General features: G+C 27.3%; 7 protein-coding genes and 1 non-coding gene across 8 annotated transcripts; 4 read left to right on the top strand and 4 right to left on the bottom strand.

Moving 5' to 3' along the window:
- Positions 1-67: 67 nt before the first annotated feature.
- Positions 68-1067, top strand: Tapdelta (Translocon-associated protein delta). The gene is made up of 2 exons (XM_089172177.1): positions 68-526; positions 606-1067. Exons 1-2 carry the CDS (start codon positions 281-283, stop codon positions 864-866), a joined length of 507 nt encoding a protein of 168 aa, XP_089028303.1. The 5' UTR covers positions 68-280; the 3' UTR covers positions 867-1067.
- Positions 1068-1233: 166 nt separating this feature from the next.
- LOC107063985 (proteasome assembly chaperone 2) lies at positions 1234-2229 on the bottom strand. Its single transcript, XM_015316201.2, has 2 exons — positions 1755-2229; positions 1234-1688 (listed from the first exon to the last, which is right to left on the bottom strand). The coding sequence occupies exons 1-2, from the start codon at positions 2085-2087 to the stop codon at positions 1266-1268; spliced, it is 756 nt and encodes a 251-aa protein (XP_015171687.1). The 5' UTR covers positions 2088-2229; the 3' UTR covers positions 1234-1265.
- A 105-nt stretch (positions 2230-2334) lies between these two features.
- xmas (RRM_XMAS2 and SAC3_GANP domain-containing protein xmas) lies at positions 2335-7587 on the top strand. Its single transcript, XM_015316200.2, has 2 exons — positions 2335-2548; positions 2628-7587. Exon 2 carries the CDS (start codon positions 2636-2638, stop codon positions 7451-7453), a length of 4818 nt encoding a protein of 1605 aa, XP_015171686.2. The 5' UTR covers positions 2335-2548; positions 2628-2635; the 3' UTR covers positions 7454-7587.
- A 115-nt stretch (positions 7588-7702) lies between these two features.
- YL-1 (Vacuolar protein sorting-associated protein YL-1) lies at positions 7703-10052 on the bottom strand. The gene is made up of 6 exons (XM_015315976.2): positions 9803-10052; positions 9495-9715; positions 9073-9255; positions 8707-8929; positions 8396-8602; positions 7703-8283 (listed from the first exon to the last, which is right to left on the bottom strand). Exons 1-6 carry the CDS (start codon positions 9934-9936, stop codon positions 8052-8054), a joined length of 1200 nt encoding a protein of 399 aa, XP_015171462.2. The 5' UTR covers positions 9937-10052; the 3' UTR covers positions 7703-8051.
- Positions 10053-10517: 465 nt separating this feature from the next.
- On the bottom strand, positions 10518-10590 carry TRNAM-CAU (transfer RNA methionine (anticodon CAU)). The gene has a single exon. It is a non-coding gene; the product is annotated as a tRNA-Met (tRNA).
- On the top strand, positions 10556-12341 carry LOC107064004 (ribonuclease P protein subunit p40). The gene is made up of 6 exons (XM_015316243.2): positions 10556-10860; positions 10968-11112; positions 11246-11410; positions 11499-11624; positions 11711-11897; positions 11998-12341. Exons 1-6 carry the CDS (start codon positions 10741-10743, stop codon positions 12335-12337), a joined length of 1083 nt encoding a protein of 360 aa, XP_015171729.1. The 5' UTR covers positions 10556-10740; the 3' UTR covers positions 12338-12341.
- Positions 12342-12485: 144 nt separating this feature from the next.
- Positions 12486-17321, bottom strand: Kap3 (kinesin associated protein 3). Its single transcript, XM_015316241.2, is given in 18 exon segments — positions 12486-13242; positions 13320-13410; positions 13482-13668; positions 13741-13826; positions 13952-14056; positions 14137-14262; positions 14338-14503; positions 14595-14813; positions 14884-14984; positions 15065-15233; positions 15327-15445; positions 15448-15504; positions 15563-15890; positions 15975-16111; positions 16179-16385; positions 16454-16616; positions 16697-16814; positions 16941-17321. Coding segments are annotated over 18 exon segments (2544 nt in total). The 5' UTR covers positions 16967-17321; the 3' UTR covers positions 12486-13103.
- A 367-nt stretch (positions 17322-17688) lies between these two features.
- Positions 17689-21602, top strand: Naa35 (N-alpha-acetyltransferase 35). The gene is made up of 10 exons (XM_015316228.2): positions 17689-17821; positions 18023-18084; positions 18450-18985; positions 19086-19278; positions 19352-19533; positions 19603-19935; positions 20042-20428; positions 20508-20681; positions 20765-20884; positions 20972-21602. Exons 1-10 carry the CDS (start codon positions 17763-17765, stop codon positions 21110-21112), a joined length of 2187 nt encoding a protein of 728 aa, XP_015171714.1. The 5' UTR covers positions 17689-17762; the 3' UTR covers positions 21113-21602.
- Positions 21603-22169: the final 567 nt, after the last annotated feature.

Below are 22169 nucleotides of genomic sequence, written 5' to 3'. Positions count from 1 at the left end.
AGATGACATTATTATCTTATGAATTTATATGTTGTGTAACATCTCTACCATTTATATTCAGAGGTTAAAGACACGTCATAACACGTCTGCAATCAAATATAGTTTTTGAATAACGTTATGATAGAATAATTTTAGTCAAGTCGACTGAAAACCGTGTTTGAAGTGTAATGCATATTGTCGGTTGCTATTTTATATCATATATAATATAAGAATCTATTGTTAGATTTTAATAAGAATTTTTGTCATTCAATTATTGTATAAAACATAATTTAAAATAAACATGAATTATATTTTTCTATTTACATTATGTGCTGTAATTCTAACAATATCAGCAGAAACATGTCAAAAACCAGAAGTAGTAGCATCGGCATATGTAACAGAAGATGCAACTGTTCTTACTAATGTAGCTTTTACAACACAGTTTGTATTAAAATGTAGCAATGGTGTTAAAGGAATTCCATTATACGCTGAAGTAGAAGGAAAAGCTTTACCTGCTGTAAGGTTAAGTGCAGATAACAAATACCAGGTAAATTAATAAATATAAATAATTTGTATATTGTTATAATACATATTTTTATTCTAAATATTTGTTTTATCTTTTTCAGGTTTCTTGGACAGAAGACATCAAACATGCACGATCAGGAGATTACAGTGTCAAGCTTTATGACGAAGAAAAATATGCTGCTATTCGTAAAGCTTATAGAAGTGGAGAAGATCCTAGTGTAGTTAAACCACTAGCTGTAGTTGTACTCAATAATCCAGGTATTTATCTTGGACCATGGATCAACTCTGAATTTTTGGCAGCATTTTTAGCTGCTCTTGTTTCATATGCTGCATTTTCAGCTAAATTTAAACTTCTTGCATAGTAAAAATATTATTTATTTTACAAAGTCTGATTTCTATACTTGTCATCATAATTTTCATCAAAGAAATGTTATAATGTTAGATTAAAATTTTGTAATTATAAATATTTTGAATATATCTGGTATTTCTGTATTTTAAAAATATAATGTAGGACACATATGTGATCGATTCCAGTTCAAATAAATTCATGAAATTGAAGAAAATGTACTGTTGTATTAGTTTTATCTAATATATCTTTATACATTTATATTATATATTAATATTATATTTAATTTATTTTATATCAATATATAATATAAATGTATAAAGATATATTGCAATAACATATATGAGAGATGCTGTTGAAAGAAATAAGCAATTTTATACAAATAATTTTATAATATATATTTATAGTATTTTATTTAATATATCTCAGACGATGGTGCATTTCCAAATAAATATTTCCATGATAGTGGATACTTCACATCTAAAGATCCACTAGAATTCATTTTTAGTAACTTCATCCATTGATTCAAATAATTTAATAAATCTAATGCATCTGGAATATTATCTCCTTCTGAGCAAAATTTAAACAATATTATACACGGTACATTATTGTTTAAAAGAAAATTAAATAAATTAGTTGCAAAGCCTCCTCCTGGAATACATGATATCTGTTGTTCGCTTGGACAAGATGATTTAGATTCATATTGGAGCCATTTAGAATCATCGAAAATTTCTTTGTTATTACTTAATATACTGGGAGATGCAATGTATCTTAATTCTGTAGTATTTATTTGAGTATCTGTTTTTTCATATGCATAGCTACTTGTCAGTATTACTATCTAAAATAAAACATAAATAAAAATCTTGTTATTTGTACATTTGTAAATATGCGCATAAAAGTATACCTTAAATATTTTATTTGCTGTAATAAACTGTAACAAACTATGATAAAAATTATTTAACGATTTGACGAACGGTGAACGAATTTGTACAACAAGTATTTTATTTTCAAGTCCTGCATATAAATCAACTGCTGTACATAAATGTTCAGATGTTTTTGCATAAGGATCCAATCCAACAATGGGTATAAAAGCAGAAGTCACAATTTGACCAATTCTTTGGAGGTTAAGATTAGAGATTAACAGATCAACAGTTAATTGTGCGACATTACCAACTGCCACTGACGGTATTATTAATGAGAAACCTTCTAAATTATATTGTTTTGTTAACTTAATCATTATGGTATTTGTTTAACGCTTAACTAGTTGTGTTGTTTAAATGTAGTTTACTAATAATCTTGTAATGAAGACAATATGAAATGATTTGACAATATTTCACAGACGTCTTAATACTTATCGTTCATTGGATATACAGATTATATCGAAGATGATTGGTTACTTTAAAGAAACTTTGTATTCGTGTAATTTTGTATATACAGGGTGTCTCAAGAGAATGTTGGATTGAACAACGAAGTATTCCTAAGTGGTTAGTTATTATTCGTTAAAAGTGTGAACGAGTGAACAAAGTGAAAAAGTTCAATTTTTAAATATTTTGAAATAATATTATAGTGAAATGCAGTTCTATCTTTAAGAAGAAAGTTAAATTAAAGAATAAATTTAATATTTTTAGATATTTAAAATGAATAGAAAGTAAAACAATCACACATTACATTATAATAAAATTTTCGAACGGATAAGAGGTTAGTAATATATATATATATATATATAAACAGTTAAATTATCTTCAATATTAATATTAAAACAATTCTATTTGTATAGAAGAAAAAATGTCTGACAAGGAAGAAATGGATACAAATACTACAGAAAATCCAACTTCTGTAGGATTTACATTTTCTAGGCCAAACGTTGTTTTTAGTCCTCCAAAAACTTACAATTATAGTTTTCAAACCAATTTGATGTCTTCAAGCACCAACAAACAAGAATTTAGTTTTGCAGCACCTGAAACAATAACACAGCATAGTAGTTTTACCAAGAAACAAACTAATGACACAGGAAAAAAATACAAGCCTAAAATATCTAGAAATGCATTCGAACCATCGGTCAATTTGTTTGCCAATGCTTTGAAAGATGGTTCAGCATTTGGACAATTAAAAAAAAATTCGAAATCACAAATAGTTAAATGTAATTTGGATAATTCAATAACATGTACAGATGTTCCAAAGGAACTGCTTATAAGATCAACTGCAAGAGAACATTTTAATGTTTATGGTGAAGTATTAAAAATTACTATTAAGCCGAAGAAGCAAATAATTATAGTAGTTTTTCAATCTAAGGAAGAAGCTAATAATGCCTATCAGAAAAGTGGAGAATATTTGGGTCAAAAGTTTACTGTTGAATGGACAAAGTTAGATAAATCACCGAAGTCTCCAACCAAAAAGAAAGATCCGAAAAATATAGTTACAAATTTTCTTAAATTAGATAATGAAATTAAAACAGAATTAGAAGCTATGACAAATTTAGAATATAATTTACATGATTATAAGAGTGATAATATGTTTAGAGTACCTACTGGGAAAAAAAGCAAAGGATCACGCACAAAAAAATCTGAAAAGATGTTGCTCAAAATTGATAAGGATAAAATTGAAACTGATAGTCAAATAATGACATCGTTACATGGTGCATCTATGGAAGAATTACAAAGTATAATATATCAAATTGGTATTACATCAGAAGATAAATATAAAATTTTAGAAGCAAGGGATCGTTTGATGAGGCTTAAACAAGTTAAATCTCACTCATTGGAAACTGCTGAAATTACAAGTGGAACTTGTCCAGATATGTGTCCTGAAAAAGAACGCTTGATGCGTGAATCGCAAAGGCAAGTAGCTCCGTATGAACTATTGGAAGGAAATGAGTATAGAATAAATCATATGATTGCTGTTAAACAATACTCGAGGTCTTCTGCAGATCAGGAAGAACCAATGGCTCATGAATTAAGACCAGTAAAATCCTTAAAAATGACTATGAGTTATTTGCTTCATGAAATAGTAAATCTTTGCGAAGAAGAAGGAACTAATTTAGGAGAATGGTATCATTTTTTATGGGATAGAACAAGAGGAATAAGAAAAGATATAACTCAACAAGAACTTTGTTGTATCGATAGTGTAGAATTAATTGAACAATGTGCTAGGTTTCACATAGTATGCTCAGAAAGACTTTGCGCGGAAGAATTATCAATATTTGATAAAAAAATCAATTCAGAAAACTTAACAAAATGCTTACAGTCTTTAAAGTATATATATCATGATTTGAGAGTAAAAGGTATCACATGTAAGAATGAACCAGAATTTCGAGGATATATTATTCTCTTAAATTTGAATAATGGTAATTTCATGTCAGACTTGCAACAACTTCCAATTTCAATACAAAAGTCATCAGAAGTACAATTTGCAATAAATATATATTCTGCTCTAGAGTCTAATAATTATTACAAATTTTTTAAACTAGTACGGCAAACAACTTTTTTAAATGCCTGCATTTTGCTCAGATATTTTAATCAAGTTAGAGTTAAAGCTTTATCTATAATGGTCAAGGCATATTGCAGAACTACATCTACAGCTTATCCATTATATGAAATACTTCAAAATCTTGGCTTTGAGAATGAAAATGAGGCTATATATTTTTGTGAGCAAGTAGGAATCAGTGTATCAAATGATGAATTATACATAATGTTAAATAGACAAAATTTCTGTTTGCCAATGTCAAATATAAAACAAGGTAGAGCTCGTTATATGATAGAATCAAAAAGAACTTCTCAAGGACTATCAATTAGTGAATGCATTGCTGGTGGACAAATGCCTGAAAAAACTTACAAGAATCATAAGCCCCATACTAGTTTTAATTCTGAAGGCTACTTATTGCCTCAGTCTATAAATGCAGAAGATCAGAATTTTACTATTAATAATAGTATGGAAATTTCACATGAATTTACAAGAAAGGAATCAGAGCCTTCTAATAAAGAAATGTTACTTACTAATGAAAAAAGCCATAGTGCTTTTCTTGTAGACTCACCAAAAACTACCAAATATGGTCAATTTCAAAAAACATCTAAAATTAATGATACTGATTTAAATAAATCGGAAAATACTTCTGTATTTAAGTCAGAACATAATAAAATTGGATCAAAATCTGAACAAATTACGCTTGAAGATAAGACGGAAACAAATTTACCATTGGATACTCAAATAAAACAAGATTATCTTAATACACCCTCATTGTTTGATAAACCACAATATGATACTTTATCGAAAAAAATTAAAGATAATAATAATGTTTCTAATAATACAAACAATAACACATTGCTTCCGAAACAAAGTTTTAATGTTTTTCAGCAGACTAAACCTATTGAAAGCTTTGAAAAATCTTCACCATTTTTAATGGCTTTAAATAAGAGCATATTTTCTGAAACTGGAAAAGGAAATATATTTCAAAAATCTACTCTACCATGCAACATATTTGACAATAATGTTTCAAATGTAACTTCGACTTCGCATCAAAGTCTATCTAATACAAAATTTGTTCCATCTGAAGAAACAAAGCTTATAAGTAAAAATATACCATCTCCAAATAAGTCATCAATTAAAAAGGAACCTGAAATTATAGCTACAAAACAATTGGAACAAAAAATGCAACAAATTAGTAAAGATACAGATGAAATCTTTGAAGAATTGATAGAAGAAGTGATAGAAGAACCATGCTCTAATATTCTACAAGAAGAAATAAAGAAATCAACAATGTATGATTCTTTAAGTAATAATATATTAAATGGTTTTCTTACTGAAATATGTGATGATATATTATATGAAGAAATAATAAGTTATCAAAAGTTAGAAGAATTTGCAAAAAAGAGAAATGAACGAAAGATCAATAAATATTTTTACATATGGAGGAAATGGACATTGAAAAAAACTCAGCAAAGAAAAGCATTAGATGACACACCTGTTTGGTTACAGAAGCAATCTGTAGATGAATGTGCTAAAATGTTATATCGTAATGAACAAAAGTTAGTTATAGAAAATATGCGCAAAAGGCATTGCACGGTAGAAATACCAAAATCAATTATCAATAATTTAGCTCCTATTGAGGCAATCATTTATGAAGGTATTAAAGAAAATTTGAAATTATTAAATATACACATTTTGACAGATTTGTTTTGGAAGGTTGTAATATCGTGGCCTGATTTGGAAAATAGGACTGATGTATGGCATTATAAAAAAATAATAAATCGATATTTATGTCCTGAGGATTATACAACAGAACCAATAATAAAATTATTTCAATCAAACTCATGTGAACATTTATATGCTTGTATAAGGCATTTTGAAGGTTTTATTGCAGAACATCATTTAATTGGAACGGATGGTTTCATATTTATAGCAAATGCTTCAGAAAATGTTATTTCCATTAACAAACGGTTAACAAAAACTATATTATCTAAAGATAAACTTCTACCAATACCTTTAGTACTTATTATTTTGGGAAGTGGAAATTTAGAGATGGAAAAAGACGAAATTGAAGCAGATTTAGATACCCTATTAGATTCGGGATATATATCTGAATACACCATTACTGTTGAGAAAACATTGAATGAAACAATTATATTAAATTTAATTCAAAGCACAATTTTATGGTTGGCTATTAATAAACCTCCTCAAAATCCATTGGAAATGGATACTCTACAAAATGTATGTGATATTTGTTTAACGGAAGAATTTTGGCAAAGAGTTTTAGAAGATTCAATTAATAACGGAAATTTATCTCTAGCTATGAAAGAGCCCAATTTTTTAATAAACCTGCACAATGAAGCAGTTACATATTTGATGCATATTTTATTAGATCCAGAATCTCTAATGTATACAAAATTTGCACCAGAATTTAAAAAATTTATAAAAAACCAGCACATATTACCTTGCAGTTATGAATATTTTGATGATTTGTGGAGAACACTAAACTATAGAGTAACTCTAGAAAATATTCTAAATGGATTGTTGCTACCATATTGGAGTTTTTCATGGCCAGTAAAAGATGCACTTCAATTACATAAAAATATAATCCGTTATTGTCAAGTAGTGTTACCAGATGTAAATAGCAATGCCTTCTCCTGTGATATTTTAAGTCATTTATATTTTGTGACTGGCAGTTTAAAAATAACAAATTTTGCAGATATATTAGTCCAAATTGTCAAAGAAAAAATAAATTATATTGAAACGGATTTAAAAATCGTTTATAATAAAAATTATATGAAATATTTTAAAACATTACCGTGGTGGTTTAAATCTATTACATTAACAGAATTTACGACAAAAATAAAAAACCTAGATGAAACATGTTCTCCTAAAAGAGATAATATAATTAAAGAACCGATTCAAAAGAAACGGAAATTAAAGGATTGTAATAAAAGTACTTTTGAAGACAACAATTTAATAAATGAATTTGACCAACTTGCTGAGTTTTGTGAAAATACTAAAAAGAAAATTAAAGAAGTACATCATACATCGGAACTCTTAGAAAGTCGTTTAAAAGAACAACAACTGGCAAATAAAAAATTAGAAGAGAAAATAAAAAATGCCATTTCATTAAGTTAAGATAATTTTTTAAATATGTAAATGTACTTTACATGACATGTTTTCTCAATACAATTATATCTGTATTGCTTATAATTTAGCGTTTTTGTAAAAATTACAATGTACTCAATAAATTATAAATTCTTTTCAAATTATATTGTTATTTCTAAATAAATCTATTATTTTTATAAATTATTTAAAAAATAATTAAGACTTAATTTCATTATATATATCACTGATAAAATAAGTAATTTTATTATACATGACAAAAACAGGACAATAAATATATTCAATTTTTATTTTTCTGACGCAAAGCTATAATGTAAAACTATGTAAAATATAACATCGAATTGAAAGTATAATCTCAAATTATTTCATTTTTTTATATATATAAAATCAAATACATAAAATAAATTTGTTTTAAAAAATTTAATCATATACAACTTATTTTAAATATTCAAATAAAGTATTCTTACAGCTGAATCAATTATCTAAATTTTATAATACTATATTTAAAAAATAGGTGATTATTACTAGAATCGTTAATTAACTATAAAAATTATAATATTAATTGTTCTTTTTTTCCTTGTAACTGCTATTTATTAAATAATTAAATATGCTACGAATTTGTAGAAATCGTTGCTGGTTCAAGACGTATAGTGCTTCTATAATTTGTACCACAATTTTTTTGTCTCCATTCAAGCCATCTTAATAATTCTGGACTTAACGAAGTGTCGTTGATATCGCTACGAGCTTCTAATTGACGATAATATGCTTCACGAAGTAAACGTAATGTTTGTACATTTTTATACGGTAACTGTGTCATAGGATCTAAATATTTTGCGGGAAGCCTTAGAAAAATAAAATTAATTCCATTAAAAATATAAGCATATTTTTAATCTATATATATTAATATTTATATTTTGCTAACTTTCTATAACAGTCAACATTTCTTATTTTTACCTTGTTATAGCACATAGAGCTTTTGTTGCTGGCTTTAGTTGAGTAGGTTTTTTAAATGTTTCTAATAATAATTGGTCATTTTCAAATGTAATAAAGGTACGTTCGTAAAACGTTCCTGTTTCTTCACATTGAATACTTGTTTTGTTTTTTGTGGCATTATCTAATTTATCTTTTGGGTCAACTTCTACATCACAATTAGTTGTTTCACTAAACAAAATAAAATACTTTACATAAAGGTTACTTTAATGAATACCTTAAAATTACACTAATAATTCTATTCTTTCTTTTATAACGTTACAAAGTAATCTTACGAATCTCCTACGACGGATATGTCAGAAACACTATTGGAACTTGGAGCCAAATTTTTTTCATCATCTCCTTCTTCTACATTAATTTTAACATCCTCTTTTTCTAATGGGTCAGTAATGACCATTACAGGCATTGACATAGAGTGATATCTGATCATTGGACCTCCATGTGCTTTTCTAACCGCTCTCGTATTCTTTTTCTCATTTTCTAATTTTTGGTACTTTTCTGTAAACGGCAAACATATAGGATATAAGAGAAAGAGACAGCTTTACTTTAATAAATTTGCTATAGTAATAAGTAAATCACAAAAAAATTCATACAGAATAAATAAAGTAATTAAATTACTTTATATAGACAATAAAATCTACCTAATGATTTCATATTTATTTGCTCAGTTTGCAATGCTTCTTCGAGTAATTCTTCTTGTGTAGGTTTCCAAGTATCATGTTTAATTACTTTAGTTTTTTTCTTTTGATCTTCATTTCTTTCTAATAAACGCTTTTGAGTTGCTGCTGACTTAGCAGCAGTAGACCGACGTATAGACTTTCTTTCTATAAATTATATATATATATTAATAAACATTAAAGCACTTATGTATCGTAACAATTTCTTTTAAGTTTAACACGTTGACTGCCATGTCGGTCACCTGTGACTAGTGTTTACTTTTTAATGAGACCATTATTAATTGACATTAATATATTGTTTTATATCTTACCTTAGAACTATAATCTCTATAGCAAAAGATGTTAAACTTGCATGACAGTCAACGTGTTAACTGCTATATGATTACCGGTACTATCTATAAGAAATTTATCATGTCTTTGGCGTCTTATTTTCTTTTCTTTTAAAGGTGTAGATGATTGAGTCGTTACTGCTTTTGGTTCTTTGTAAGCTTTAGTTATTAATCTGCGTTTTTTCTTAGGACTTTCTTGTTCTGTATCAGAAACTGGCTCATCGTTTTCATCAATACTAAAGTCAGAATCTACTTCGTCTTCACCTTCGTCCTCTTCCCTAGAAATTGTTAATAAAATGAGAAAAATAAAAAAATGTTAATAAGTTTTATTCTTTTTAAAAAATAGAAGAACTAATCATGCTAACATATAATCATTATCTTGTTCAACTTCATCAAAGCCACCATAAGTAGTTTTATAAAAATCATCTTCCTCTTCTTCATTTAACAACTTTGCCATTTTATTACCGGCATTTGATCGTCTTTCTCTAGTCGATGCCATTTTTTGGATTTAATTCAAACCAAAATAAATAAATTTCAATATTTGTCTGTAAGAGGTTAAATCAAAACAATTTCAAAATTGAAGAAAATATAAATAGAGCTTGTCAATAATGGGGTTGTAGTGACATCTAACTAATGCACTCTATAACTACTAAAATACTAATTGAAAGCCGAACTTGTCCAAATAGCGACCAATAAGGTCAACTGATAATACAGTCTAAGGTTAATTTCCTGAAGATGCGTTGTCTTCATAGAGATTGTTGTCTCACATACGTTTCTGAGGATCACCTTAAAAATAATGTCGAAATTTCGATCGGAACGCGCCTGGCGACGAGAATTGGTACTCGTCAAGCAGGGCAGCCACACAAATGTAGCTAATCAATGAAATTAACTATAAAAATATCATATATATATATATATATTATGTTTTTTGATATATTTTAGAAAAATAAAATATTTTACTTTTATTGATGAACGAGTTAGATTCAGAAAGGTGATGGATGGTTTTAATAATTATATACAAATTAATTAATGTTATTAAATGTATAAAAAAAATAATTTTTAAAAATTTAGCAAAAATATTGCCTCGGGTGAGGATCGAACTCACGACCTTAAGATTATGAGACTTACGCGCTGCCTACTGCGCTACCGAGGCTGGGTGATAAGTGAGGTAGAGTTCTAGTTTAGATACAGTGGTATAGTATTTTGATATAAATATCAATGTGAGTGCACACATGCTCTTGTGATTGGTAAACAGAACAACGTGCTTTTAACATAATCAAGATATACATAGAATTAGGTTAGAATGTTGAGTCCTGAAGTATGGAATTTTAAACCACCTCAACATTATTTCAATGTTGAAAAATTAGATAATAAGAAAAAAGACGTTCCTGTTATAATTAAAAAGCATTATTTCAATCATGTAGTAAGTAACTGACGTCGCAATTCTTCACGTGTTTGTAGGTTATGTATAAAAAATATATGTGCATAAAAGAAAAGTGGTCAATTTGATTGATAATTTTTTTTGTATAGGTTTCTTTAATACTTCCACAATCAAGTAATATACCTGATATTGTGACAAATAGCATTTCAGATGATAGTGATTATTATAAAATTAAAGACCTTCACGTTTCTGAATTATTGAACAAACAATTTATTGATGCATTTGTTAAAAAAGGTAACTGCTTGTTTTTATTTATATATTATACGTATTTATTTTACGTATAATATTAATACGTTAATGATTATACGTATCATTTTCTCTTAGCGTTAATGCATAGTAATGTAATGATATAATATAAATCCTTCAGGAGAATTAACACTTCTAGCAATTGGAAATAAAATCGATTTATCTAATGCCATAGCTATTACTCCAAGTGGTATTTTGATAATTTCATTGATACGCGAAGATTTTTATAAGCTTGGATTAGAAGGAAATGCGTCTTTCTTTGATCGTAAAATAAATACACGGAATGGTATGTATATCAACAAATAACATTTTAATTTTCAATTGTTTGACTCTTATCCTACTTATTTCTGTTTTGGGGATATTTATCGTCATAGTCGTGGAAATTGATTTAACAGCTGAATATTTTCAACCTGGTAAGAAAAATTATGAACGTGTTAAAACAGCGTTAGAGAATTACCTTGATCTGATTTTTGATGTAATATTAATATGGGAACCACCAGGTAATCCGTTTTTTAATGATAATGATAGCTTGATATATAATACATATTCATTTATAAATTCGCTATACAAGTTATTTTATTTTAAGATGAAAATCTGTGCCCGTCTTCAGTTGCTGCATGGTTTCACCAACGTGGATATAGTGTTTCACTTTGTCGTCAAAAACTTTCATACAGAAGTGAAAATCGTGTTAATATACCTATTGTTACAGATAGTTTTAATTTGAATGACGACTTTTTCGAATGGCTTGGTGTGTTTAGTATTTTCGGAGATATGTACGTATAGTTTTTAAAATAATGTTTATATATTACAATATCAACGTAACAACGTAAATTATTTATTTTCTTATATTGTTTTGTGAATCGTTTTTATTAGAAAAAATGAAGAAACATCCGAATATGTAAATACGTATGAATGCCCGAAACCAAATATACTTGTAGATCAAGTAAAATATCTACAATATACAGGATTTTTTTCTAGACAAAGAGCGATAAAAATTTATAATACCGTAAGGGAATATGTATTATCACAAAAAAATTTACCATGGTGCAGTTTACACGTGCAAGGATTTTCTGATAGTCCTGTTAGTTGGGATTTGAAAGAACATACATTTTTTACAGATGGTGATAATAGTTATACCATTTTATTTAATCCCAACGCCGAATGTATTATAAGAAAAAGTTTAAGTTCTAACAATAAATTAAGAATCGCTTGATAAATTTTCATTGTGTTAATATTCCTCTACCAGTCTTTTATATAGATACATATATATATTAAGCAAAATAAATTCAATCAAAAAATGAAAAATAAAATGACAGAACATATTTGAGGCCATATTAAATTTATCTATTATATCTAAAAAAAATAATAGTTAAATTATAATTTGTAAGCATATAAAAAATATTCGATATCGTTGACATATTATCATTATTTTCAATATTCTTACATATTTCTGATAAAATTATCAATTTAATCTCACATATAAAACTCTTTGGTATTAGCTTCCTAACATTTACGTATATTTTTTGTTTTTACATTAAATACTTTAAAAAGATATATATAGGGTGTTCTACAATTAGTAATACAGGACACCCTATATATAAAAGAAGTTAAAATTATACATCTTTTTGAAGTTTTACATTTACTTCATAACGTAGTAACTATTTTGTTGAATAATTGCAAAATAATAAAAATAATAATAAGTAAAATAAATGACTAGAGTAATTGAAGAGCAATGAGAAATACGTCTAATAAATTAACAAAGAATAAAGGCACTAGATATATATATATATATGTGTATAACTACGAGATCAATCAAATAAACTTTTCATATAACTTCACAATATAGTTTTTTCAATATAATGACACATCTTTGTAGAATACTTATTCTAATATTTTGCATATAAGAAAGAATATAAGCTTTGATACATGTAGGAATCATGAGAAAATACACGTTAGTAATATGTAATATTACTGTGCCCTCATATCAATACATGTGAATTATCTAAATCAGTAAATTTATCTCTGTTATTGTAATATGACTCTTCCAAACCTGTATCAATTGATATTCGTGATTTCGAACGTGCCATAAGTTCACCTATTTCATCGAGATCTCTATACCTAAGAAATTTTTTTTAAAATTATTTATAAAAGAGTTTGACAGATATTTTATTTAATAAAATATAAAGAAAGGTCACCTGCTAACTGGTCGACTGAGATTTTCAGAAGATCCAGACGAATTTTTCATCAATGAAAATCCATCGTCTGTATTGTATAATGCCGAATTACCTGTAGAAAAAATATAAATTATGTAATATTATTATAAATAATATAATATATTTGATGATAAAATTAATTACCAGATGGGAACAGCATAGTGTGCTTTAAAAGTTCTCCACTTAGAAACGGAGAGAGACTATCATCCTCATCTGGTAGTAATTGTGTAGCTGCATCTGCACCTATAGATTCAACCATTTCCAACCATTGTTGATTATGCGATCGGAATTTTTCTACTTTAATACGCGCTGCCCAATTTTTGTCGCACATCTAAAATATTTGTATAATTTAATAATAATTGATAATTCTTTTGTAAATTTTTTCAGATTAGAAACTACTAACAGCAATAACGTCCAAACAAGCATCGCAAACTTTTCTGATTGCTGGATTTTTATCGTGCATCAAATCTATTAAATATCCAGGTGCTTCTGTAAATTGATTGAAATTTTTTAATTATAGGACGTTTTGAAAATTTATTTTTATATATTCTATGATTTAAAAAAATTTTGTTTTTTAACTTATAACGAGTAAAGCAAAGTAGATTGCTTATTACCATTACCAGTCTCGCGGATTAAATAATCTCTTGTTGAATCATGTTTAGATATTTGATAGAATACATAAATTATTTGTAAAACTATTTCATCATCCTCTTGCTTTGCTGTAACATATTTAATTTAAATGATTATCGTTTATCATTTTAATAAAATATTATAGAATACAATAAAACTCAATACAAACCTTTAAGCAATTCGATAAGAGACAAAAGTATATCTGCTTTACACAACAAACGAGCACAATCTTCATCATTAGCTGCGGTACCTAAGAATATTACAACCTCAAGTACCAAATCATCTTGTGCTTTTCCTGTAAGATATGTATGATTTTCAAAAATAAAATATTTTTTTATATTTAAATTTAAATTTGATTTACGATTTGTACCTGGAACTAAATTGTTGCGTATCCAAGGTATTAAATTACATCGTTGAAGAATTTGAGAATAATCTAAATCGGATAATTCTAAATTTCCTAAAATACCGACAACTTCTATTACAAAATCTTCGGAATCTGATTGATTTACAGCCATAGCAAAGTCACCTACGAATTCCTAATAATACATTTATTTGTACATTAATTTTTAAGTATCTTTGTAAATATTTATAAGTAGTAATACAAAATATTTGTATTAATTAACTTACAACAAAATTCTCTTTCACTGAATCATGTTGAGAAATATTCCTAATCATTTTCATGATCAATGCGTCTTGATTTCTAAATGCTTTTTGTATGAGATTTTGTAAATGATTGTTTTTTATCATAAGTTGTGCATTTTTAGAATTGGTCGCTAAGTTTACTCCAAGTGCTATTAATTCTTGTTTCAAGTGCTCGTCTTCGGGATTTAAAATCATATCCATCACCTACAATATAATTACATATTTTTTTTCCTTTTAAATATAAATAAAATTTGTTTTCGTAACAAATACTTACCATCGGAATACAATCGGTATTTGTAAACATAGACTTGACTTTATCGTCCATACTTGCGTGATACAATAATCCTAAGATAGTTGCTTTACTTTTGATATCACCTAAAATAATTTATATGATAACTAAAAGAAGTAATATCCAACATTTTTGTAAAATAATTTATAAAAAATAGTATACTTACCATGACTGAGTAATTTAATCAATTTGGGTAACATACCAACTCGTATCATTCTTGCTCTTAACTTAGCATCGAATGATAAATTAAATAGTAATTTTAATGTACTTAATATAAGATCCATATTGTTGTTTTGTAGAAGTCGAGGTAGTTTCTCAACCACGTTATTTTCCGCCTATAATTATTTAAAACATATATAGGTTATTTTGTTTAGAAAATAAAAAAGGAAGACGAAAAAATCTAATAATATCCCAGACAGTAATTTTACCATTAGATCCTTGTTTTCGCGAAAAATAGATAATTTTTTTAAAAACGTAACAACCAGAATTAATAAATCAATGTTAGTTCTGTCCAATGTTTTGATCAACATACCAATGATATTTTTTTACGCATTTTTCTTTCAACATCCATGTTTTCGGCAATATTCAATAGCAAGTAGAAAGCAACTGTAATTAAATTGTTTACTAATTATATTATATATAGGACTTTATTAATATATATTACCTCTTAATAATTGTTCCTGTTTTTTGGTTAAACTTTTAAACTTTCTACGACTTTTTTCAAGTTCATCCTTCATCTTCTTTAAATCACTTTCACTGACACTAGAATTAACTTCAACAGATCTTCTTTTGACTTCATAATCCAAAGGACCATCCGTATTCCAAATATCATCAATAATTTTAATTCTTCTATCGCATGTATCATTCGTAGCAGGAAAAAGAACCAATCCGGTAGTATTTTCAAAATGACGTCTACACTTTTCCATGTCCTCCTTCCATTGATCATAACGGTTTAACTCAAAAATTATAATATCCATACAAAGAGAACCGATCTATCCAAAAATAATACATTATAATAAATGTTATAAAAATGTTGTCAAGATGACTATGCTTCTTATTTAATATTGTATGCTTACTCTGTATTCAAGAACAATATTATGAAATTGACTATACATTGAGAAACAAAAAAAGATGTATATAATATTAGTTGAAAGTTCTATACTGCGTCGCCAATCTTCTCGAAGAACTCTAGCCAAAGCACTCAATAATGATTCTAGAAAAAAGACATCGATAGTAATAAGAATAATTTTATACGTTCATATAATATTAATAAGAATTACCATTTTTAGTTAATTCCAAAAGATTGTCAGGTATACGAGCTAATTGTAGAATCAAAGATGATCCTTTTATTTTATCTGACATCTCTTCATACAATAACTCGATGTAACTATTAATGTTACTGATGATAGCCCGTTCTGAATCACTGCTTTCTATATTCATTGAATTAGATGACGTTGGTCTTTGAAGCTGAGTAGTACTGTCATTACCTATGTAAAAAAAAACATATATACAATTAATTAAAGAAATAAATAAATTACAATCAAAAAAACCTTACCGCTTTCATTGGTTCTACGTGTTTGAAGGTAATAAATAAGCTGTTCAACTTCGTGCAATTTAGACTCGTGTATCAGAGAGCATTTATCCATAACTTCCTTTGCTAATAATGATACATTAGTATCAGCATTTAAACTTTTCAATCTAATTATTTTTTGACATTCCTATAATATGGAACATAAGTAATTAAACAATTAATTATTTTTAGGAGATAAATTAATTTCAATTATATGCAAGACCTTACCTTGCGATCTCCAAGCATAGGATCACCAAGTTCTCCTAAAATGAGAGCTTCTACGTCGTAATTAATTACTAATGCTTTTTCTGTTGGATGTACATCCAATGTTCCAGATCTAACTTTTCTATAAATTATAATGTAAATATTAATCAGATCTAAATTATTTGATACATAAACTGACAACTATGTAAACAAATGTATTCTTGTATAATCGATATAAAATATACAAAATTTATATATACAATCATACCTTTTCAAAAATTTGGCTTCATCCATGATACTTTTTTCTAGTTAACCTCACAAATAATAATATAAATAATATTTCGTTACAATTTTAATAAACACACAACTCGCGTATTACGAATGGATTTAGTCAACACGATCTGTCAATCTCACAGACATTAATACCAACATTATTGATATTGATAAAATATTTTCAATAAAGATTTTTTTTTCTATTAATTTACACTGTATAATTCTATCAATATAAATTGTCAAACATGTATATTTTATTTTTATATTTATTTCACACTATAAAAGTATAATTAAGAAATATATTATATATGTATATAACGTTACTCAATAGGAAAGAATCTTAAAGAAGAGAATATTTTTTTCAAGTGTTGCTTCCCCTTCTTCAAATTAAAGATTGTGTGTCAATTTCATTTTAGATTTGAGACTGCGCACAAATCTTAGTACATATAGGGCACGAAATTTAAATAAATAAATGTGCAAGTAATTATTACATTTAACTGACAATGAATCAGAAAATAAACAAAAATTCATTTTAATATTTATTTTGTATTAAAATAATTTTTATTTAAATGTTAAGCATAAAATTCAATTTTTGTTTCTACTTTTTGATAAATATCGAAAATTTAATTTAAGGGGTTTAATCAAATGAAAAAAGTATGGTAAATATATTGTCATAAGATGTTTCCTGGGATGATGGTAGAGTGCGTTCTAGTTCTTCTTTATACCAACCATGAAATAAGGTTCTTCGTGGCCCGTGGTTTTTAGTCGAAAAATTCTTTTTTTCAATTTAACAATTGGTGATGCTGTTAGGACAACAATGGCGACCATGGTGGAGGATGAAAATTCGGTTGATATGAATGAAGATAAAAAACTGCCGTAAGTTATGAAAAATGAATAATAATTATTACAATTTTTTCATATTTTCATTGTAAATTATATTTAGAAGAAATCCTTGATTGAATTTAAATCGAGTATAACGTTTACAAGAAATAACCTAATACACACACACACAACATATTTTCCAAAGGGATACGAGTTACACTTTTTTTCTAATTTTTATAAATATTTACATTGCAGATTTAATCAAGTTTCCTATAACTGGGTAGATATTACCCAAGAGTTCTTCGATGCTATTACAGGTAATCAAAATAAGATGCAATATATGTGATATATATGTGCATACATAAATTATGTGTATTAATTAGGGCTATTTCTTTTCTTTCTTTTTTTCCCGATTATTTTTCATTTTATTATTTCATTGTTTTAAATTTTATAAGGAATTCTTTTTATAAAAGTATATATTTTTATATTACTTGTTGTATGCTAAACACGAGGTTACGTTAGGTTTTTTAATTAATTAAGTAAAAAGTACGATATTAAAATTAAGTTTAAAAATAACAGTGAAGTGGAATAAATGATAATCTATATATATGCATTTTATAATAAAATCTAAAATTTTATAAAAAGATAATCTTGGCTTATACAGTATCGTGCTTTTGTTTAGAGTTGGAACTGGGAGAACTCTTACACAATGAGTTCTTTGGTCTTTTTGAAGCAATGTCAGCCATTGAGATGATGGATCCTAAAATGGATGCAGGAATGCTGTGCAATCGTGGGAATAGCAAGCCTTGTACTTTTGTACAAGCTGTAGAAACGGGTGCTATTAAATTAGATAATTTAACACCCTCCGAAGTTATCGGAATAATAGATTCTACATATTCTTGCATAGTGTGTTGGTTGGAAGGACATAGCTTAGTACAGACAGTTTTTACTAATTTATATTTACATCAGCCTTCAATGATAATAGACAAACCTTTGAAAACGTTTTGTTACGCCGTATATAAAATTATCGAAGTGATCAAGGACTGCATTAACAAAGCCTTAGTTTTTGAGGAAGAAGATTTTCAAAGTCTTAACTATGGATACAGATTACAACAAGATATTACTGAACAAAAAACAATATCTATGTTGAGAGAAGTGGAAGAAGAACTTCATAGAAAAAGTAGAATAAGACCAATTGACATCGAGTCAGAAAAAGAGGTTAGATTTTATTCTTTTTTATATGTAAAAGTATTTAATTTATGTTCATTGAAGTATTTCATATTTTCCAAATTAACTAGTGTTGTATTTCACTGTACAGTACAATGATGGCTTAGCACTTTATGTGAGAATTAGATTTACCAAGATGTTCTACCAAACTTTATCACTGATGGGACGCAAAGAACAGTTGCAACAAAATTTTGTTGATTGTCAAAGATTATTATCAAACTGTTCTGATATGATTCAAGTTATGATCAAGACTGTTAATCGTGGAGAAAAGGCAGATGAAATATGTAAGTTTATATATGCTCATTATTTATTTGCTCAATTAAATATTCTTTCTTATGAATTATTTATTTTTAATAGCTGATCATCCAAATATAATGGGTTTTGATGCTATGGTCAATCAGAGATTATTACCTCCCACCTTTCCACGATATACTAAAATAAAGCCTCGAGTTGAGGCTCTAGAATATCTAGATGAATTGTTAAATAGATTTAAAACTGTTACAAAAATCACTTATCAAACTGGATTTCATGCAGCACTGGTAAGTAAATGTTGTAATAAATGACGACAATTAATAACTTAAATGTCAAGTGAACGAATTTCTTTTTAGGACTTTTTTTTAGAATTTTCTCGGAGAAGCCCATGCATATTATCTCGATCAATGTTACAAATAGTTTATCTCCCAACAACAAATCGTGTATTTGGCGTTCACAACTTTGCTGATGTTTTGAAAGATGCGGCAAGAAATTTTATTGCACCACCGGTATTAATGTCTAAAAATACGTTGCTTCAAAATCATCAGGTCAAGGAATATGTTGATGGTTTTTTTTCACGTTGTGTTACCTTGTTTGGAAGTTTGTTGCAATTGACTGGACATAATAGGGCTAGACAAAGGGATAAGTTAGCACATTTATTAGAAGATTTTGCAACCTTACAAGATAAGGTAGTAATGCGCGTTAATTCTTATTTGATTATTATATTATCTATTAATCTTATTTAAATGATAGGCACATTTATTCTATATAAAGATGCGTCGTGTATATTTTTAGGCTGAACGAGTAGATGGGTACTTACGCTCATTAAAAAGTGACATTTCAAGATCGCATTGGGCTTGCTTTGGCACATGGATTTTATATCATATGTTACGTGTAATGATTATGTATCTCTTAAGTGGTTTCGAACTGGAATTGTATTCTGTACACGAATATCATTATATTTTTTGGTATCTGCATGAATTTTTATACGCATGGTTAGTATCTGCAATTACAAGAGCGGATACATTTTTAAATGAACAAGAAGCACACAATGATACACATAAAGGAAGGGGAGGTAAAAAAAGTGCCAAAAATAAAAAAAAGAAATCCACACCAAGACCACATCATCTTGAAAGTTTAATATACCAAGCGATGCAAAATATTTGTGGCGGTTACTACAAAGTATGTTTTCACAATTACATAATGAGTTATACATATATTTATTTTGTGTGTAATTTAAATTAAAAAATAATATTTATAGGCTTTGGTCGGATTTCGTATAGATGGAAAGATTCCTCTTCCAGAAACTCAATTTGATTCGGAAAGAGTAAGATATGAACATAGATTGTTGCCATTCTCTTCTCTTCGTACTCCTCCACCGGTTCATTATCAAGAATTCTCAGAAATGACTAACGCTCAGTTGTACAAGAAAAATGTTAGTAAATATATTGATATTATTATTAATTAAGAAATTTTGTAAATATTAATCTGATTGTTATTGATTGATTAATTGTTTAGGATAAAGTCTCGAGCTCGACACAATATTTAGCAGGTTGCTGGCACTTTCATAGAGCTAGAAATATGTTAGAACGTGCAATATTGTTACCTTGTCCGACAACTGTTAATACCTTGGCTGAAGTAAGTTTTTCCCTTTTCTTAAATTAAGGTCTATCAAAGTATTATAAAGTATATTATATTTTTGTTAAATTGGTTTTTATTTTACAGATCAATGATCTATTAAAAGTGGCAAAGACTAATTTTGTGGTTCTTAAATTATTGGCAGACGGACATAAAAAGGATTCGAAAGAGCCACCAGTATTTGATTTTTCATGTCATCAACATTTTCCTTTGATTAAGCTTACTTAAATTTGTATATCCTTAATAGACATGTTTTTATTTTATAACAGTAAAAACATGTATTTATTTTAGGTCACATTAAATTTTTCGAAAGCTTTTTTAATTCACTATACTTTGAAAAAATATCTCAAAATTTTATTCGACACATTTCGACAAAAAAAAAAAATAATAGCAAAATTTCTATTTTAAAACAAAAAACGAATGTCTATTCTATTTTTAATTATGTAATCCTACAGTTTCGTAATATACAATCATATAAATTTTCTCATATAAACATTTTTTAAAATAAATTTTATTGCTAATAAGAAAACGATATTTGTACATAAGTTATAGAAAAAATGTTTAGTATGTGTTAAAAGAAGAAAATCAATGTACGTCGCGTGCGAACGAATGTATGTATATGTATGCATACATTTACGCAAGTATGTATGTATATATAAATATGTATATTTATATATACACATACAAATATATTAAATAATGTTTATAAAAGTTAAAAGCCAATGTGAAGTGTAAATATTATCATGTAGAATCAATAGTAATAATGTAGATAGTGCGATAATGTTAATTATACATACTAAATAATAGGATACATCTAATTATGGCTTATAGCGGAAATAGATGAGAGAAAGTCCTGAAAAAAAAGATTTCATTTAAAAAAATAAAGGTAGCTAAAAAGGACAGAAAAAAGTATTTCGCTGTAAACATCAGAATCAATCTTTTTTGCGTATTTACAAAGTATCCTGTTACTGGTATTATAAGCAGGCAGGAAGTAATTCTTGAATCTTTCTTTTTGAGAAAAATAAGTTTAAAAATTTATCGATTACGTGTGCATTTGACTGAGCTTGCAACTTTAGAAATTAATAATCTCGTTCAATAAGCATAAGAATCTGACAATGATTTGAAATTGAACCAAGTTCACGCATAATTGACAAATTTTTGTCGAAAACAAGATTTTATATGACAACATTTTATTTTACAATATGACTTAGTTTTTCATGTAGCAATTAATTCAAACAATTCCCTGCTTGCTTGTACTACTAGTTACAGGACACTTTGTATCTTA

This window comes from Polistes dominula, unplaced genomic scaffold (assembly GCF_049000335.1).
Source record: "Polistes dominula isolate Pdom_NZ unplaced genomic scaffold, Pdom_raw_medaka contig_73, whole genome shotgun sequence".
In the NCBI taxonomy this organism is placed as follows: Eukaryota; Metazoa; Arthropoda; class Insecta; order Hymenoptera; family Vespidae; genus Polistes; species Polistes dominula.
Note: the sequence above shows the minus strand (reverse complement) of the source record. Positions and strands in the feature narration are given on the sequence as shown.

Excerpts from the sequence above, each read along its gene's own strand:
- Tapdelta (XM_089172177.1), top strand. The coding sequence starts at position 281 with ATGAATTATATTTTTCTATTTACATTATGTGCTGTAATTCTAACAATA. Across the intron at positions 527-605 it reads GTGCAGATAACAAATACCAG|GTTTCTTGGACAGAAGACAT; the intron begins GTAAATTAATAA and ends TATCTTTTTCAG.
- Naa35 (XM_015316228.2), top strand. The coding sequence starts at position 17,763 with ATGGCGACCATGGTGGAGGATGAAAATTCGGTTGATATGAATGAAGAT. Across the intron at positions 19,936-20,041 it reads TTGCAACCTTACAAGATAAG|GCTGAACGAGTAGATGGGTA; the intron begins GTAGTAATGCGC and ends GTATATTTTTAG. Across the intron at positions 20,429-20,507 it reads TTTGTGGCGGTTACTACAAA|GCTTTGGTCGGATTTCGTAT; the intron begins GTATGTTTTCAC and ends TAATATTTATAG.
- xmas (XM_015316200.2), top strand. The coding sequence starts at position 2,636 with ATGTCTGACAAGGAAGAAATGGATACAAATACTACAGAAAATCCAACT.
- LOC107064004 (XM_015316243.2), top strand. The coding sequence starts at position 10,741 with ATGTTGAGTCCTGAAGTATGGAATTTTAAACCACCTCAACATTATTTC. Across the intron at positions 11,411-11,498 it reads TAAAATAAATACACGGAATG|TCGTGGAAATTGATTTAACA; the intron begins GTATGTATATCA and ends TTATCGTCATAG. Across the intron at positions 11,625-11,710 it reads ATTAATATGGGAACCACCAG|ATGAAAATCTGTGCCCGTCT; the intron begins GTAATCCGTTTT and ends TTTTATTTTAAG.
- YL-1 (XM_015315976.2), bottom strand. The coding sequence starts at position 9,936 with ATGGCATCGACTAGAGAAAGACGATCAAATGCCGGTAATAAAATGGCA. Across the intron at positions 9,716-9,802 it reads GAACAAGATAATGATTATAT|GGAAGAGGACGAAGGTGAAG; the intron begins GTTAGCATGATT and ends AACAATTTCTAG. Across the intron at positions 8,930-9,072 it reads AATAAATATGAAATCATTAG|AAAAGTACCAAAAATTAGAA; the intron begins GTAGATTTTATT and ends TGCCGTTTACAG.
- LOC107063985 (XM_015316201.2), bottom strand. The coding sequence starts at position 2,087 with ATGATTAAGTTAACAAAACAATATAATTTAGAAGGTTTCTCATTAATA. Across the intron at positions 1,689-1,754 it reads CAGCAAATAAAATATTTAAG|ATAGTAATACTGACAAGTAG; the intron begins GTATACTTTTAT and ends GTTTTATTTTAG.